General features: G+C 38.9%; 1 protein-coding gene across 1 annotated transcript in view; it reads left to right on the top strand.

Moving 5' to 3' along the window:
* The window catches only part of NF1 (neurofibromin 1), a 293,561-nt gene that overhangs the window by 142,056 nt on the left and 137,920 nt on the right, over nt 1-13,585 (top strand). Inside the window, 10 exon segments of the mRNA XM_017890864.1 lie at nt 104-187; nt 1,596-2,036; nt 2,410-2,549; nt 2,835-2,957; nt 3,417-3,500; nt 4,640-4,756; nt 5,268-5,449; nt 5,570-5,781; nt 8,814-8,975; nt 9,121-9,224. Of these exon segments, the coding sequence (XP_017746353.1) occupies nt 104-187; nt 1,596-2,036; nt 2,410-2,549; nt 2,835-2,957; nt 3,417-3,500; nt 4,640-4,756; nt 5,268-5,449; nt 5,570-5,781; nt 8,814-8,975; nt 9,121-9,224 (1,649 nt within the window).

The raw sequence follows: 13,585 nt of genomic DNA, 5'->3' as shown, positions 1-13,585 counted from the left end.
AATATCTGAGTAATAGGCATCAAGTTTGAAACTTGGCTGTTGCTCATGGATGTTTAGCTCTAGACTTAAAGTTGCTTTCAAGTGATAACTGCCTTCATTTTAGGCTTGGGAAGATACACATGCAAAATGGGAACAAGCAACAAAACTAATCCTTAACTATCCAAAAGCCAAAATGGAAGATGGCCAGGTAAGTTTGTAAAGTTGACTTTTGTCTATTAATCTGCTAAATATATGTACTTCACTTTGGTAATCTTTCATGAGTCACTCAGTAAAGTAAGCATATAGTTGTCTGAAGACTGATACTTAATTGTGGTTTATCTAGACCTGTACTTTGTAATATGATAGCCACTAGCATGTGTGACGATTTAACTTAAATTTTAACATAATTAAAATTAAATAAAATTTAGTTCCTCAATCATAGAGTAGCCACATTGCAAGTACCCAGTAGCCACATATGACAGTTGCTTACTCTATTGGACAGCAGAGAGAGAAAATGTTCCCATCATCACAGAAATACTGGGCAGCATTGCTAGAGACTATTTGTTTCAGAGACCATTTCTTTACCTTTTCTTGCTCTTTCTCCCTTCATCAGAGTGTTTCACAGAATTTTCAGAAAAGGAGCAACAGAGGTAGAGAAGAATTAACATGGAAACAATTCATTTTGCTATTTTGTTAGGTATTCTAATTAAGGAATGTCTTAGGCAGTAGATTGAGCCCATAGAGTAAATGAAATTTTAAAATGTGGACAGTTCATTCAACTATTACTATTCACTATATTACCTGTTACTTTGGAAATTAATGATCAGTTGGTGTTTGTGTGTACTTGATTTGTAATGTTCATATTGCTCTCATTATTAGGTGATTTGTAAAAACTGGTTATTCCCCATTTTTTTGGTCATGCTTAATTACAATAAGAAAAAAGTTACATTTTGTGAAGCAAAATTATGTACCTAATACCTTTATTTGGAGGGGACATGTAGCTTTAGAATGAAAGCTTTTGGGGGGTTTAATATAATATGTAATTACATACCATACAATTCACCCATTTAAATTATCCAATTCAGTGACTGTTTTTAGTATATTCACAGAGTTCTGCAACCATCACCACAATCAAGTTTTAGAACAATTTCATCAATTGAGAAAAAAACCCTGTACCCTTTAGCTATCTCTGCCTCTAACCACCCTCCACCCATTTTCTTGCCTCTCTTCCTCCAACTTCTCCAGCCCTAGGCAACCACGAATCTACTTTCTGTCTCTGTAGATTTGCCTATTCTGGATATTTTCTGTAAATGGAATTATAGAATATGCGGGCTTTTGTGATTAGCTTCTTTCGCTTAGCATAATGTTTCCAAGGTTCATCCATGTAAAATCAAAGCTTTTTGAAAGACATTTGATACTCGGGTGATTATATTAGTATATGATAAAATAAATCAGTGGCTCTTTAAAATGTATATGGTAATTTTGGGGGTTGATTTTAATGTATTTTTTACATTTTTGTACTTTTGTCATGAAATAAATGTTGGATGAAGAATAATTTGTCAAGTCTCAACTAATTAAGGTTTAATTCATGCTTTGCACAAAAATTTTGTGTTTAGGCTGCTGAAAGCCTTCACAAGACCATTGTTAAGAGGCGAATGTCCCATGTGAGTGGAGGAGGATCCATAGATTTGTCTGACACAGACTCCCTACAGGAATGGATCAACATGACTGGCTTCCTTTGTGCCCTTGGGGGAGTGTGCCTCCAGCAGAGAAGCAATTCTGGCCTGGCAACCTATAGCCCACCCATGGGTCCAGTCAATGAACGTAAGGGTTCCATGATTTCAGTGATGTCCTCAGAGGGAAACGCCGATACACCTGTCAGCAAATTTATGGATCGGCTCTTGTCCTTAATGGTGTGTAACCATGAGAAAGTGGGACTTCAAATACGGACCAATGTTAAGGATCTGGTGGGTCTAGAATTGAGTCCTGCTCTGTATCCAATGCTATTTAACAAATTGAAGAATACCATCAGCAAGTTTTTTGACTCCCAAGGACAGGTAAAGTGTTCTCTTTTTTATTTTTAACCTTTCCCTATGAATAGAGTGACGTGTTTGAAATAAGCCTTTTTCTTTGAGATTATTTAAATTAGGTTCTCACAGTTTTTAAAAATTTCCAAAAAATTGCAGAAAGTAGAGTCATCTCAATGTAGGGGTCAGCTTGCCTCCTAGGAACTCTGGTGTGTACATGTGCCTGAGGGTATACGTGCCTTGTGTATGGGTACGAGTGTCTTCTTATATCTGTATGCTTGTTTGGCTCTGTGCTTGTGGGTGCACTTACTCTGTGTGTTTAGATCAGTCAGTTTCATCTCTCTAGGGGGTCTGTCTTGTGGGCATTGAAGGCAGATCTTTAATATATTTATTCTTTCTATAGGTTTTATTGACTGATACCAATACTCAATTTGTAGAACAAACCATAGCTATAATGAAGAACTTGCTAGATAATCATACCGAAGGCAGCTCTGAACATCTGGGGCAAGCTAGCATTGAAACAATGATGTTAAATCTGGTCAGGTAAGCGTTCTACTGAAATATAGCAGAAACATTTTAAGAGATAAGAAAAACCTCTTACACATTGATATTGGTGGTAATTGATAAAATAATTTGCCATTCTTTACTGCACACAAACTAGGGTGTGACAATAAGGTAACCAGAAGTTGTGTATGTTCTTTTCTAAGTAAATATCTTATTGTTTTCAAACTTAAATTTAGTTCATTTTACTTGATGACTAAAGTACTTTGAATGCCTTCTCTTTTGTCTATATCTGATAATTTTTTTATTGTTTCTATGTCTATATAGGTATGTTCGTGTGCTTGGGAATATGGTCCATGCGATTCAAATAAAAACAAAACTGTGTCAATTAGTTGAAGTAATGATGGCAAGGAGAGATGACCTCTCATTTTGCCAAGAGATGAAATTTAGGTGAGTTCTCAAAAGAGCAGTGTAGGGTCTTGTAAATCTTAATATGTTCAATGAAGTATAGGAAAAGAGTAGATATGTGGTTATTGGTAGAAAGGAGGACATGAAAAGAGAGCAATTTACATGTTTGTTTTTCTCTACTTCTCTTCTCAAATTTCCCTAAGCTTTGTGCCTGTGACAGTGCTCCCTTTTTCTAAAACTGTGCTATAATTGAGCTAAGAATTTGATTCTGTTTCCAATCTGATACCATAACTAAGGGCCAGAATGGAGGGTAAATATCCATGTTGCTTGTTCCCTTCTGGCTTTTATGTCTGTGATAGCAGTATCTCTTTTATAAAGTCATCATGTCACTTAGGTTATCTGGCAAATTATCTGCACTACAAGAAATCTTACATGACTAAAGGTGTGTGTGTGGCTTCAAAAAAATTGTTTGCTGTTTCTCTTTTCTCCACCATTCTATAGGAATAAGATGGTAGAATACCTGACAGACTGGGTTATGGGAACATCAAACCAAGCAGCGGATGATGATGTAAAATGTCTTACAAGGTAAAAAAGAGAATGACCTTCAAGTATTAGTGGGTTTTACTGTGAGAATTATAACTACTTCATTACAGCTTTATACTTGTATTTTATGTGTATTTAAACTTTTTAGATGTCAAACTTTTGTGTTTGAAATATGTAAAGATACTAATCTTTATTACTGCTTTTTTTTTTGACTGATAGACTTTCAGTAAAAATAAATGTGAAAGAGCGATATGTTTGGGAAGTTAGTGTTGCTAGGTTATGAAGAATAGTGTAGCGTTATTGGGAAATAAGATACATAAAGCCTCAGATTGCATTTATGTTATGATTAGATAGATAAAGGTATTACTTGAGGAACTCATTGTGTTGAATCTTTCTAAGAAATAATTGATTTCCTGATTCAAGCACCAGAGACGGAAAAAAAAGGAAATAATTAAGTCTGCTTTAATGATAAATACTTATTGACACATATCAGAAAGTGATTAAACACTATGGACTGTATAATAAGCATTCACATATGTTTCTTTGACCAAGCCTCGCTTTATAATATAGTCTTCTCTCAGTATCTGTCGGATTAGTTCCAGAAACCACTCCCCAAACCCCTCCCCACATCTCACTCCCTTGAACACTAAAATCCACAGATGCTCAAGTCTCTGACGTAAAATGTCATAGTATTTGCATATACACTATGCACATCCTCCCATATATTTTAAATTATCTTTCGATTACTTAGACAATATCTAATACAATATAAATGTTATATAAATATTTGTTATATCATATTGTTTAGGGAATAACAACAAAGAAAAATCTGCACATGTTGAGTACAGATGAAATCCTACTTTTTTTCCCCCAACTTTCTTCAGTCCATGGTTGGGTGAATCCATGGATATAGAACTCACTGATACAGAGGGCTAATTGTACATTCTAAATTTAAGGTAATCATTTTGCCAAGATTACTTTGTAGAAAGTATTACCTTATCCCATTTGAGATGATTTTGTATTCTGGGATCTGCATATTAACTCAAATTATTTGGGTTGTGCTAATAATTTGTTTAATGAAATAGATATTTCCTAAGGCTTATATCTGTTAGTAAGAGGTTTATTTGAGGGGAAGCAAAAGAGCCTGAAAGATTTATGGTCTCTAAATTTTTTTTTTCCAGAGATTTGGACCAGGCAAGCATGGAAGCAGTAGTTTCACTTCTAGCTGGTCTCCCTCTGCAGCCTGAAGAAGGAGATGGTGTGGAATTGATGGAAGCCAAATCACAGTTATTTCTTAAGTAAATTTCGGTCACCAAAGAACATAAAGCAAAAAGCAAATAAAGCCCCCCACCACACACACAAAAACAAATAATCCCCATGACAGGACTAGGATAGGAAAATAACTGTGTTTTGTGATTTTTTTAAAGAAAATAATATGATCAGTGAAATTTTACTTATAATAAAACCCAGATTGCTTCATTAAGTCATTTACAAAAGTGACATTGTCTAAGCTGTTTGGACCACTAATTTTATATACTAAGCATTAAAAGTGACACATTTAACCAGGTAACATTGCATCTATTTGATGCTTATGTTATGAAGGGTATATACTAGGATATATCAACTAAAATCATGTCCAACATAGCACACTTCATAATGAGCCACCCTGGCTGATTATCCTGAGAGAGGAAAGAAACAGTTAACCCAGGGCCAGTCACACCATGCACATATGATTGTTTTGGAATGTCTGGTTAGCTTTCTAGTTGATACGGCCTTCCCTACGTAAAGGTCAGTCTTTTTATTTCTCAGATACTTCACATTATTTATGAACCTTTTGAATGACTGCAGTGAAGTTGAAGATGAAAATGCACAAACAGGTGGCAGGAAACGTGGCATGTCTCGGAGGCTGGCATCACTGAGGCACTGTACAGTCCTTGCAATGTCAAACTTACTCAATGCCAACGTAGACAGTGGTCTCATGCACTCCATAGGTGAGATCAAAAGAAAGTTTCATATAGAAATACAAAACCTAGAGAACTGGCATGTAAGATAAGCAAAAATTACTTCAGCAAGGCCATGTTAGTAAATTTGCATCTGTTTGTCCACATTAGGCTTAGGTTACCACAAGGATCTCCAGACAAGAGCTACATTTATGGAAGTTCTGACAAAAATCCTTCAACAAGGCACAGAATTTGACACACTTGCAGAAACGGTATTGGCTGATCGGTTTGAGAGATTGGTGGAACTGGTCACAATGATGGGTGATCAAGGAGAACTCCCTATAGCGATGGCTCTGGCCAATGTGGTTCCTTGTTCTCAGTGGGTAAGTGCATAGAGTAAGCGGGAAAGAAAAGTGCCTGGCATATAGCAAATCCTTCAGAATATATTTGTTCAGTAAGTGTTTGTTGAATAAATGGGTAAAACTTTAGGGCCAGAAGAAATCTTTTTTTTTTTTTTTTTGGAGATGGAGTCTCGCTTTGTCTCCTAGGCTGGAGTGCAGTGGCCCAATCTTGGCTCACTACAACCTCCGCCTCCCGGGTTCAAGCGATTCTCCTGCCTCAGCCTCCCGAGTAGCTGGGACTACAGGCGTCCGCCACCACTCCCGGCTAATTTTTTGTATTTTTAGTAGAGATGGGGTTTCACCATATTGGCCAGGCTGGTCTCGAACTCCTGACCTTGTGATCCGCCCACCTTGGCCTCCCAAAGTGCTGGGATTACAGGCTTGAGCCACCGCACTCGGCCCAGAAGAAAGAAGATGTTTAGTTAGGTGATTTTTCAGCTGTAGGGAAGTGGTTGCACCGCTAGAGCTGACTGGTGTTCTATATCTTTCCATCCTACTAAAAAGTTCCGTTTAAACACTGATTAAAAATCGCTGATCTACTCTGGTGTCTTCATATATTTGATAAGGTAATTAGGTTAAACCTAATTTTAGTTAGTTGTTGCAACACTGGAGCTCGAATCCACGATTTGTGCCTGTGTACTACCTCCAGTTTGCTATTCTTTTCCCCAGAATGTCTTATACAATTTTTAAAAAATTTAAGTACTTTTTATTTGCATTTGATATTATGATATTTGTTTTAAACACTGAAAACATCATATGGCTATTACGTCTCTCTCTTAATTTAATGAAAAATTTTCCTAAAATCACATCATTCTTAATACATGCTAAAACGTTGAGAAGGGTTATTGTTCCTTTCCAGTGTTAAAAGCTATTTGCTTTTACTGTACCAAAACTGATTTCAGTTATAGTAAATTATGACTAATAAGGTAATCTGTCATTGTTATACCTGTACTTAAAGTAAAATTTTTTATACCTGTACTTAAAGTAGAATTAAAACTCCTGGCTGGGCGCGGTGGCTCACGCCTATAATCCCAGCACTTTGGGAGGCCGAGACGGGCGGATCACGAGGTCAGGAGATCGAGACCATCCTGGCTAACACAGTGAAACCCCGTCCCTACTAAGAAATACAAAAAAACTAGCCGGGCGAGGTGGCGGGCGCCTGTAGTCCCAGCTACTCCGGAGGCTGAGGCAGGAGAATGGCGTGAACCCCGGGGGGCGGAGCTTGCAGTGAGCTGAGATCCGGCCACTGCACTCCAGCCTGGGCCACAGAGCGAGACTCCGTCTCAAAAAAAAAAAAAGAATTAAAACTCCTTATCCTGTCCTACAAGGCTCTACCTGATCTGGGCCCTGCCTCAGAGATCTCTAACATCATCTTAAGCTATTTTCTTTCTTGTTCACCAAAGCCACACCAGCTACCTTTCTGTCCCTCCTTGTTAGACTTGTTTCTGCCTTAGAGCACCCTTGCTTCTGCCACCACCTGAAATGCTTCTCCTCGATATTTTATTTTGGTGAGAACACGTAGCATGAGATCTACCCTCTAACAGATTTTTAAGTGTATAATACAGTATTGCTGTCTGTAGGCACAATGCTGCACAGCAGATCTCTAGAACTTACCTTGTATAACTGAAATTTTACACTCATTGATTAGCAACAGCCCCAAATTATTGAAACCTTCTTGAAGCCTAAAATTAGTTCACAGATGTTCAAATGTTTTGAAAATGGATGTTCTGAATTATCTTATTAGCACCTATTTATAATTGGCACTGAAAATACTCAGTAATTTTTTAAATTAAGAATCAGTTAAGGGCCGGGTGTGGTGGCTCACACCTGTAATCCCAGCACTTTGGGAGGTCCTAGGTGGGTAGATCACAAGGTCAGGAGATCGAGACCATCCTGGCTAACACTGTGAAACCCTGTCTCTACTAAAAAAAATACAAAAAATTTAACCGGGTGTGGTGGCAGACGCCAATAGTCCCAGCTACTCGGGAGGCTGAGGCAGGAGAATGGCATGAACCTGGGAGGTGGAGCTTGTAGTGAGCCGAGATCACACCACTGCGCTTCAGCCTGGGTGACAGAGCGAGACTCTGTCTCAAAAAAAAAAAAAAAAAATCAGTTAAGTTCAAGTAGCTTTAATTCGTTGAGTTTTATATTATATGACTTTGAGAAGGAATTTTCTGTTAGGCCAGATCTCACCTATCACATTATTGTAATCCCAGGATCAGGCAAGAATTAGAGAGCTATGGGCCATAATCCTGGCCTTTGTTGTTAGTGCTTGAGGATTGAGGCATCTTTTTATAGCTACCCCATTCTCTATAAATTTCTTCTTATCATTAAACAGTGGTTTACCATTAGATCATTTTTTCTTGAGTGTACCCCAAACTGCTTTACTACAGGGAGTTATAAAGGATGTCATTTAGGTAATAGATAGGAATTTCAGCCCTCATCCTTACACCCCTAGCTTTGTATGTAAATCTGACTGATCTCTAGGTTCTGAATACCCAATTCCTTTTCTTCCTGATTTCTCAAAAATCCTATAGTCTCTGTTTTTGTCATGTCTCTGCCTAGTATATATTCAGTATTCACTGAGTTCCCCTGACTGTATGAGAAGAGAGTAGAACTCTTCTGATCTTCAGTCTTCTTTCTGCTCTGTGCAAATGCTTGTACAAATCAAACTAAATTCTTCACTGTCATCTTCTGTTTCTGTTCTCTTTCATTTTGTGATGTAATTTGAGCTGAATCTTGGAGGTTTTGTCTCCTGGTAAAGCCTAGGCCTCTCTCAATAGCTTTCACCAGTTAATCCTTGGAATTAACTGCTATCGTAGGCATGGTATATAGTCATCTATCATAAACAATGTACACAGTTAAATCTCAGGATAAATATTAATCAGTCACCATTTGCCTTAATTTAGCAAGTGGTTGTCAACTTTGGGTTTACATTTTTGCTACTCTTTAGCTTTCTACCTAAGAAAAAAAATGGGATTGTTTGCGCTAAGCTGATTGTGTTTTGTTCTCAGGATGAACTAGCTCGAGTTCTGGTTACTCTGTTTGATTCTCGGCATTTACTCTACCAACTGCTCTGGAACATGTTTTCAAAAGAAGTAGAATTGGCAGACTCCATGCAGACTCTTTTCCGAGGCAACAGCTTGGCCAGTAAAATAATGACGTTCTGTTTCAAGGTTTGTATCATTCATTTTGTGTGCATGTGTGTGCTGACGTATGTCAAGTAATGATTATGTACAGAATGTGCAGGACTGATTGTCTTCTTTTAAGGTAAAATATATGGAGCAGGCATAATCAACTCCTACTCATGCATTTCTGTAGGTATATGGTGCTACCTATCTACAGAAACTCCTGGATCCTTTATTACGAATTGTGATCACATCCTCTGATTGGCAACATGTTAGCTTTGAAGTGGATCCTACCAGGTTTGTCATCTTTTCACATAGAACTGCTCTGGTTTTTTTTGTTTTCTTTTGTTTTGTTTTTTACTAACACTGCATGAAGCAAGGCGCCTTCTCCCCTTGATCATTAAAATTAGTTTTTAATTATAAAAGTTATATGCAAATACACTTTAATGATATCTGTAATTTTTTTTAAGGTATCCTTTTTTTTATTTGCCTTAGATCCAGGGACAGACTGGAGAAAGGTGTCTTTGATTTCCACCTCCAGAGACTGTTACTAGTTAAGTCTATTCCACTGTCCTTTATCCATGCATTTGCATATTCATATACAGTCACTTGCATGCATACTCTTTTTCTAACTCACTTCTCCTATGATGAGGAGTGACTTAGGAGAAGGGAAAGAGGCTAATAGGTAATGTAGGGTGCAGTTTATTTATTTGTCATTTTTTTTTTAATTTGAGACAGTCTCATTCTGCCATTCAGGCTGGAGTGCAGTGGCGCAGTCTCGGCTCACTGCAGCCTCCGCCTCCCAGGTTCGTGTGATTCTCCTGCCTCAGCCACCTGAGTAGCTGGGATTACAGGCGTGCACCACCACACCCAGTTAATTTTTTTTTTTTTTTTTTTTTGTATTTTTAGTAGAGATGGTGTTTCACCATGTTGGCCAGGCTGGTCTCAAACTCCAGACCTCAGGTGATCTGCCTGCCTTGGCCTCCAAAAGTGCTGGAATTATAGGTGTGAGCCACCATGCCCAGCCCAGAGTACAGTTTAAACCACCATTTCTGTGAAGCTTTCTCTGCCTGTTACCAGGTACTACCCATGAACAAAGAAATATGCTTTGTTCTGTGCCTCACACCACCATTGTAACAATTGGGACGGTTTATGAGTTTATCTCCCCTCTAGACTGTTGGCTCTTACACATTTTTACATCTTTATATCCTTCCATGAGTGTTTAGCATGGTGTCTGCCTTATAGTGAACATTTTATAAATATTTGTTAAGTGAATAAATTTTAACTGATTTTCTTATGCTTACTTTTTATAAGCCACATGTTAAGATATTCTTGTCTTTCAGTTAGGACTTTATTTGCCATATGTATTCTTTTTTTTATTTTTTGTTTTTTTTTTTGGCTTTTTTTTTTTTTTTTTTGAGACACAGTCTTGCTTTGTCACACAGGCTGGAGTGTAGTGGCACAATCTTGGCTCATGCAACTCTGCCTCCTGGGTTCAAGTGATTCTCCTGCCTCAGCCTCTTGAGTAGTGGGAATTACAGGTGCCCACCACGTTGCCTGGCTAATTTTTGTATTGTTAGTAGAGATGGTGTTTCACCATGTTGGTCAGGCTGGTCCCGAACTCCTGACCTCAAGCAATCCACCCCCCTCGGTCTCCCAAAGTGCTGGGATTACAGGTGTGAGCTACCACGCCCAACCATGGAATATCTTTTTTCTTTCCTTTATTTTCAGTCTGTGTTTTTCCTTATAGGTGAAGTCTGTTTCTTGTAGGCAACAGATTGTTGGGTCATGGGGGTTTTTTGTTTGTTTGTTTGTTTGTTTTTAATCCATTCAACCACTCTTACGTCTTTTGATTGGAGAATTTAGTCCATTTACATTCGATGTTATTATTGACAAGGACTTACTCCTGCTATTTTGTTACTTGTTTTCTGGTTGTTTTGTGGTCTTCTCTTCCTCCTTTTCTTCCTTCCTGCCTTCCCTTTAGTAAAAGTGATTTTCACAGGTTGTATGTTTTAATTTCTTGCTTTTTATTTTTTGTACATCTGTTGTATGTTTTTGATTTGAGGTTACCATGAGGCTTGTCAATAATAGTTTATGAGCCATTCTTTTAAGCCAATGACAAGTTAGCACTGATTGCATAAAGCAGCAAACAAACAAGCAAAAGAAAACTAATAAAACCCTACACTTTAACTTTATCTCCCCACTTTTAACTTTTGTTGTTTTATGTATACCTTATTATACTATCTGTGTCTTGAAAAGCTGTAGTTATTATTTTTAAAAGGTTCATCTTTTAGTCTTCTCAAGATAGTAGTTCATACCACAATTACAGTGTTCTAATATTTTGTGTATTTACTATTACCAGTGAGTTTTGTACCTTCAGATGATTTCTGATTGCTTGTTAATGTCCTTTTCTTTTTGATTGAAGAACTCCCTTTAGCATTTCTTCTGGGACAGGTCTGGCATTGATAAAATCCCTCAGCTTTTGTTTGTCTAAGAAAGTCTTTATTTCTGCTTCGTATGTGAAGGATATTTTCACTAGATACACTGTTCTAAGGTAAAAGTTTTTTTTTTTTTTTTCTTTAGCACTTGAAATATGTCATGCCACTCTCTTCTGGCCTCTAAGGTTTCCACTGAGAAGTCTGGGGCCAGATATATTGGAGCTCCATTGTATATTATTTCTTTTCTCTTGCTACTTTTTAGGATCCTTTCTTTATCCTTGACCTTTGGGAGTCTGATTATTAAATATCTTGAGTTAATCTTCTTTGGTTTAAATCTGTTTGGTGTTCTGTAACCTTCCTGGACTTGAATATTGATAAATATCTTTCTCTAGGTTTCATAAGTTCTCTGTTATTACCTCTTTGAATAAATTTTCTACTGCTCTTTCTACCTCCTTTTTTTTTTTTTTTTTGAGATGGAGTTTCTCTCTTGTCGCCCAGGCTGGAGTGCAATGGTGCAACCTCTGCCTCTACCTCCTCTTTAAGGCCAGTAACTCTTAGATTTGCTCTTTTGAGGCTGTTTTCTGGATCTTGTAAGCATGCTTCATTCTTTCTTATTCTTTTTTGTCTCCTCTGTGTATTTTCAAATAGGCTGTCTTCAAGCTCACTAATTCTTCGGCTTCATCAATTTTGCTTTTAAGAGACTCTGATGCATTCTTCAGTATGTCAGTTGCATTTTTCGTCTCCAGAATTTCTGCCTGGTTCTTTGTAATTGTTTCAATCTCTTCATTAGATTTATCTGGTAGGATTCCCATTCCTTCTCCACATTATCATGGATTTCCTTGAGCTTCCTCAAAACAGCTATTTTGAATCCTCGGTCTGAGAGGTCACATATCTCTCTCTCTCCAGGATTGATCACTGGTGCCTTATTTAATTCGTTTGGTGGGTCATGTTTTTCTGGATGGTCTTGATGCTTATGGATGTTCATTAGTGCCTGGGCATTGAAGAGTTAGGTATTTTTGTAGTATTTGTAATCTGGGCTTGTTTGTATCTATCCTTCTGGGGAAGGCTTTCCAAGTATTTGAAGGCACTTGGGTGTTGTTATCTAAGTCTTTGGTCACTGCAGCTATATCTGCTTTAGGGGACACTCCAAGCTCAGTAATGCTGTGGCTCTTGTATACTCTTAGCGGTACCACCTTGGTGGTTCCTGGAGAATTCCCTGGGTTATCAAACAGAGACTCTTGTTCTCTTCCCTTACTTTCCTCTAAACAAACAGAGTCAGTCTGTCTCTCTCTCTTTCTCTCTCTCTCTCTCTCTCTCTTTCTGTGTGTGTGTGTGTGTGTGTATGTGTGTGTGTGTTGAGCTGCCTGTAGCTGGGGGAGGGGCAACACAAGCATCCCTGTGGCCACCACCACTGGGAGTGCACTGGGTCTTGCCCAAGGCCTGCAGTTCTGCTGCCTGACTACCACCTATGTTCACTCAAGGCCCAAGGGCTCTACAGTCAGCAGGTGGCAAACCCAGCCAGGCTTGTGTTCTTCCCTTCAGGCAGTGAGTTTTCCATGGGTCCAGAGATGCTGTTCAGGAGCCAGTGACTAGAGTCGGGTACATTAGAGATCTACGTAGTGCTCTATTCTGCTGCGGCTAAGCATTAAGCTGGCACCCAAGCTGTAAGACAAAGTCCTTCCCACTCTTCCCTCCTGTTTTCTCAAACAGAGGAGTCTTTTCCTATGGCCGCCATTGCTCCAGGCCCATGGTGAGAGCTGCCTGGCTACCACTGATGTTCACTCAAGGCTCAAGGCTCTTCATTCAGCTTGTGGTGAATGCTGCTAGTTCTGAGTCTCTCCCTTAAGGCCATGGGGCTCCCCTCTAACCCAGGGCAGGTCCAGGAATGTCTTCCAGGAGCCAAGGCCTGGAATCTGGGACCCCAGGAACCTACTTAGTGCTCTGCCCCACTGTGTCGAGCTGGTACCCAAGTTGCAACACAGAGTCCTCTTTATTCTTACCTCTTCTTTCCTCAAGCAGAAGGGGTCTGTCTCCGTGGCCACCACAGTTGGCAATGTGCTGGGTAACACCTGAAGCCAGCATGTCTCCCAAGTCTCACCCAAGGACCACAGCAAGTACTGCCTGGCTATCCCTGCTGGTTATTCGGGGCCAAGGGCTCTTTAGTCAGCAGGTGATGCGTTCTGCCAGGACTGGGTCCTTCCTTTTAAGACAGCAGATTCC

This window comes from Rhinopithecus bieti, unplaced genomic scaffold (assembly GCF_001698545.2).
Source record: "Rhinopithecus bieti isolate Rb0 unplaced genomic scaffold, ASM169854v2 scaffold_19652, whole genome shotgun sequence".
Classification (NCBI taxonomy): Eukaryota; Metazoa; Chordata; class Mammalia; order Primates; family Cercopithecidae; genus Rhinopithecus; species Rhinopithecus bieti.
The sequence above is the reverse complement of the archived record's forward strand: the minus strand, read 5'-3'. Positions and strand labels throughout refer to the sequence as shown.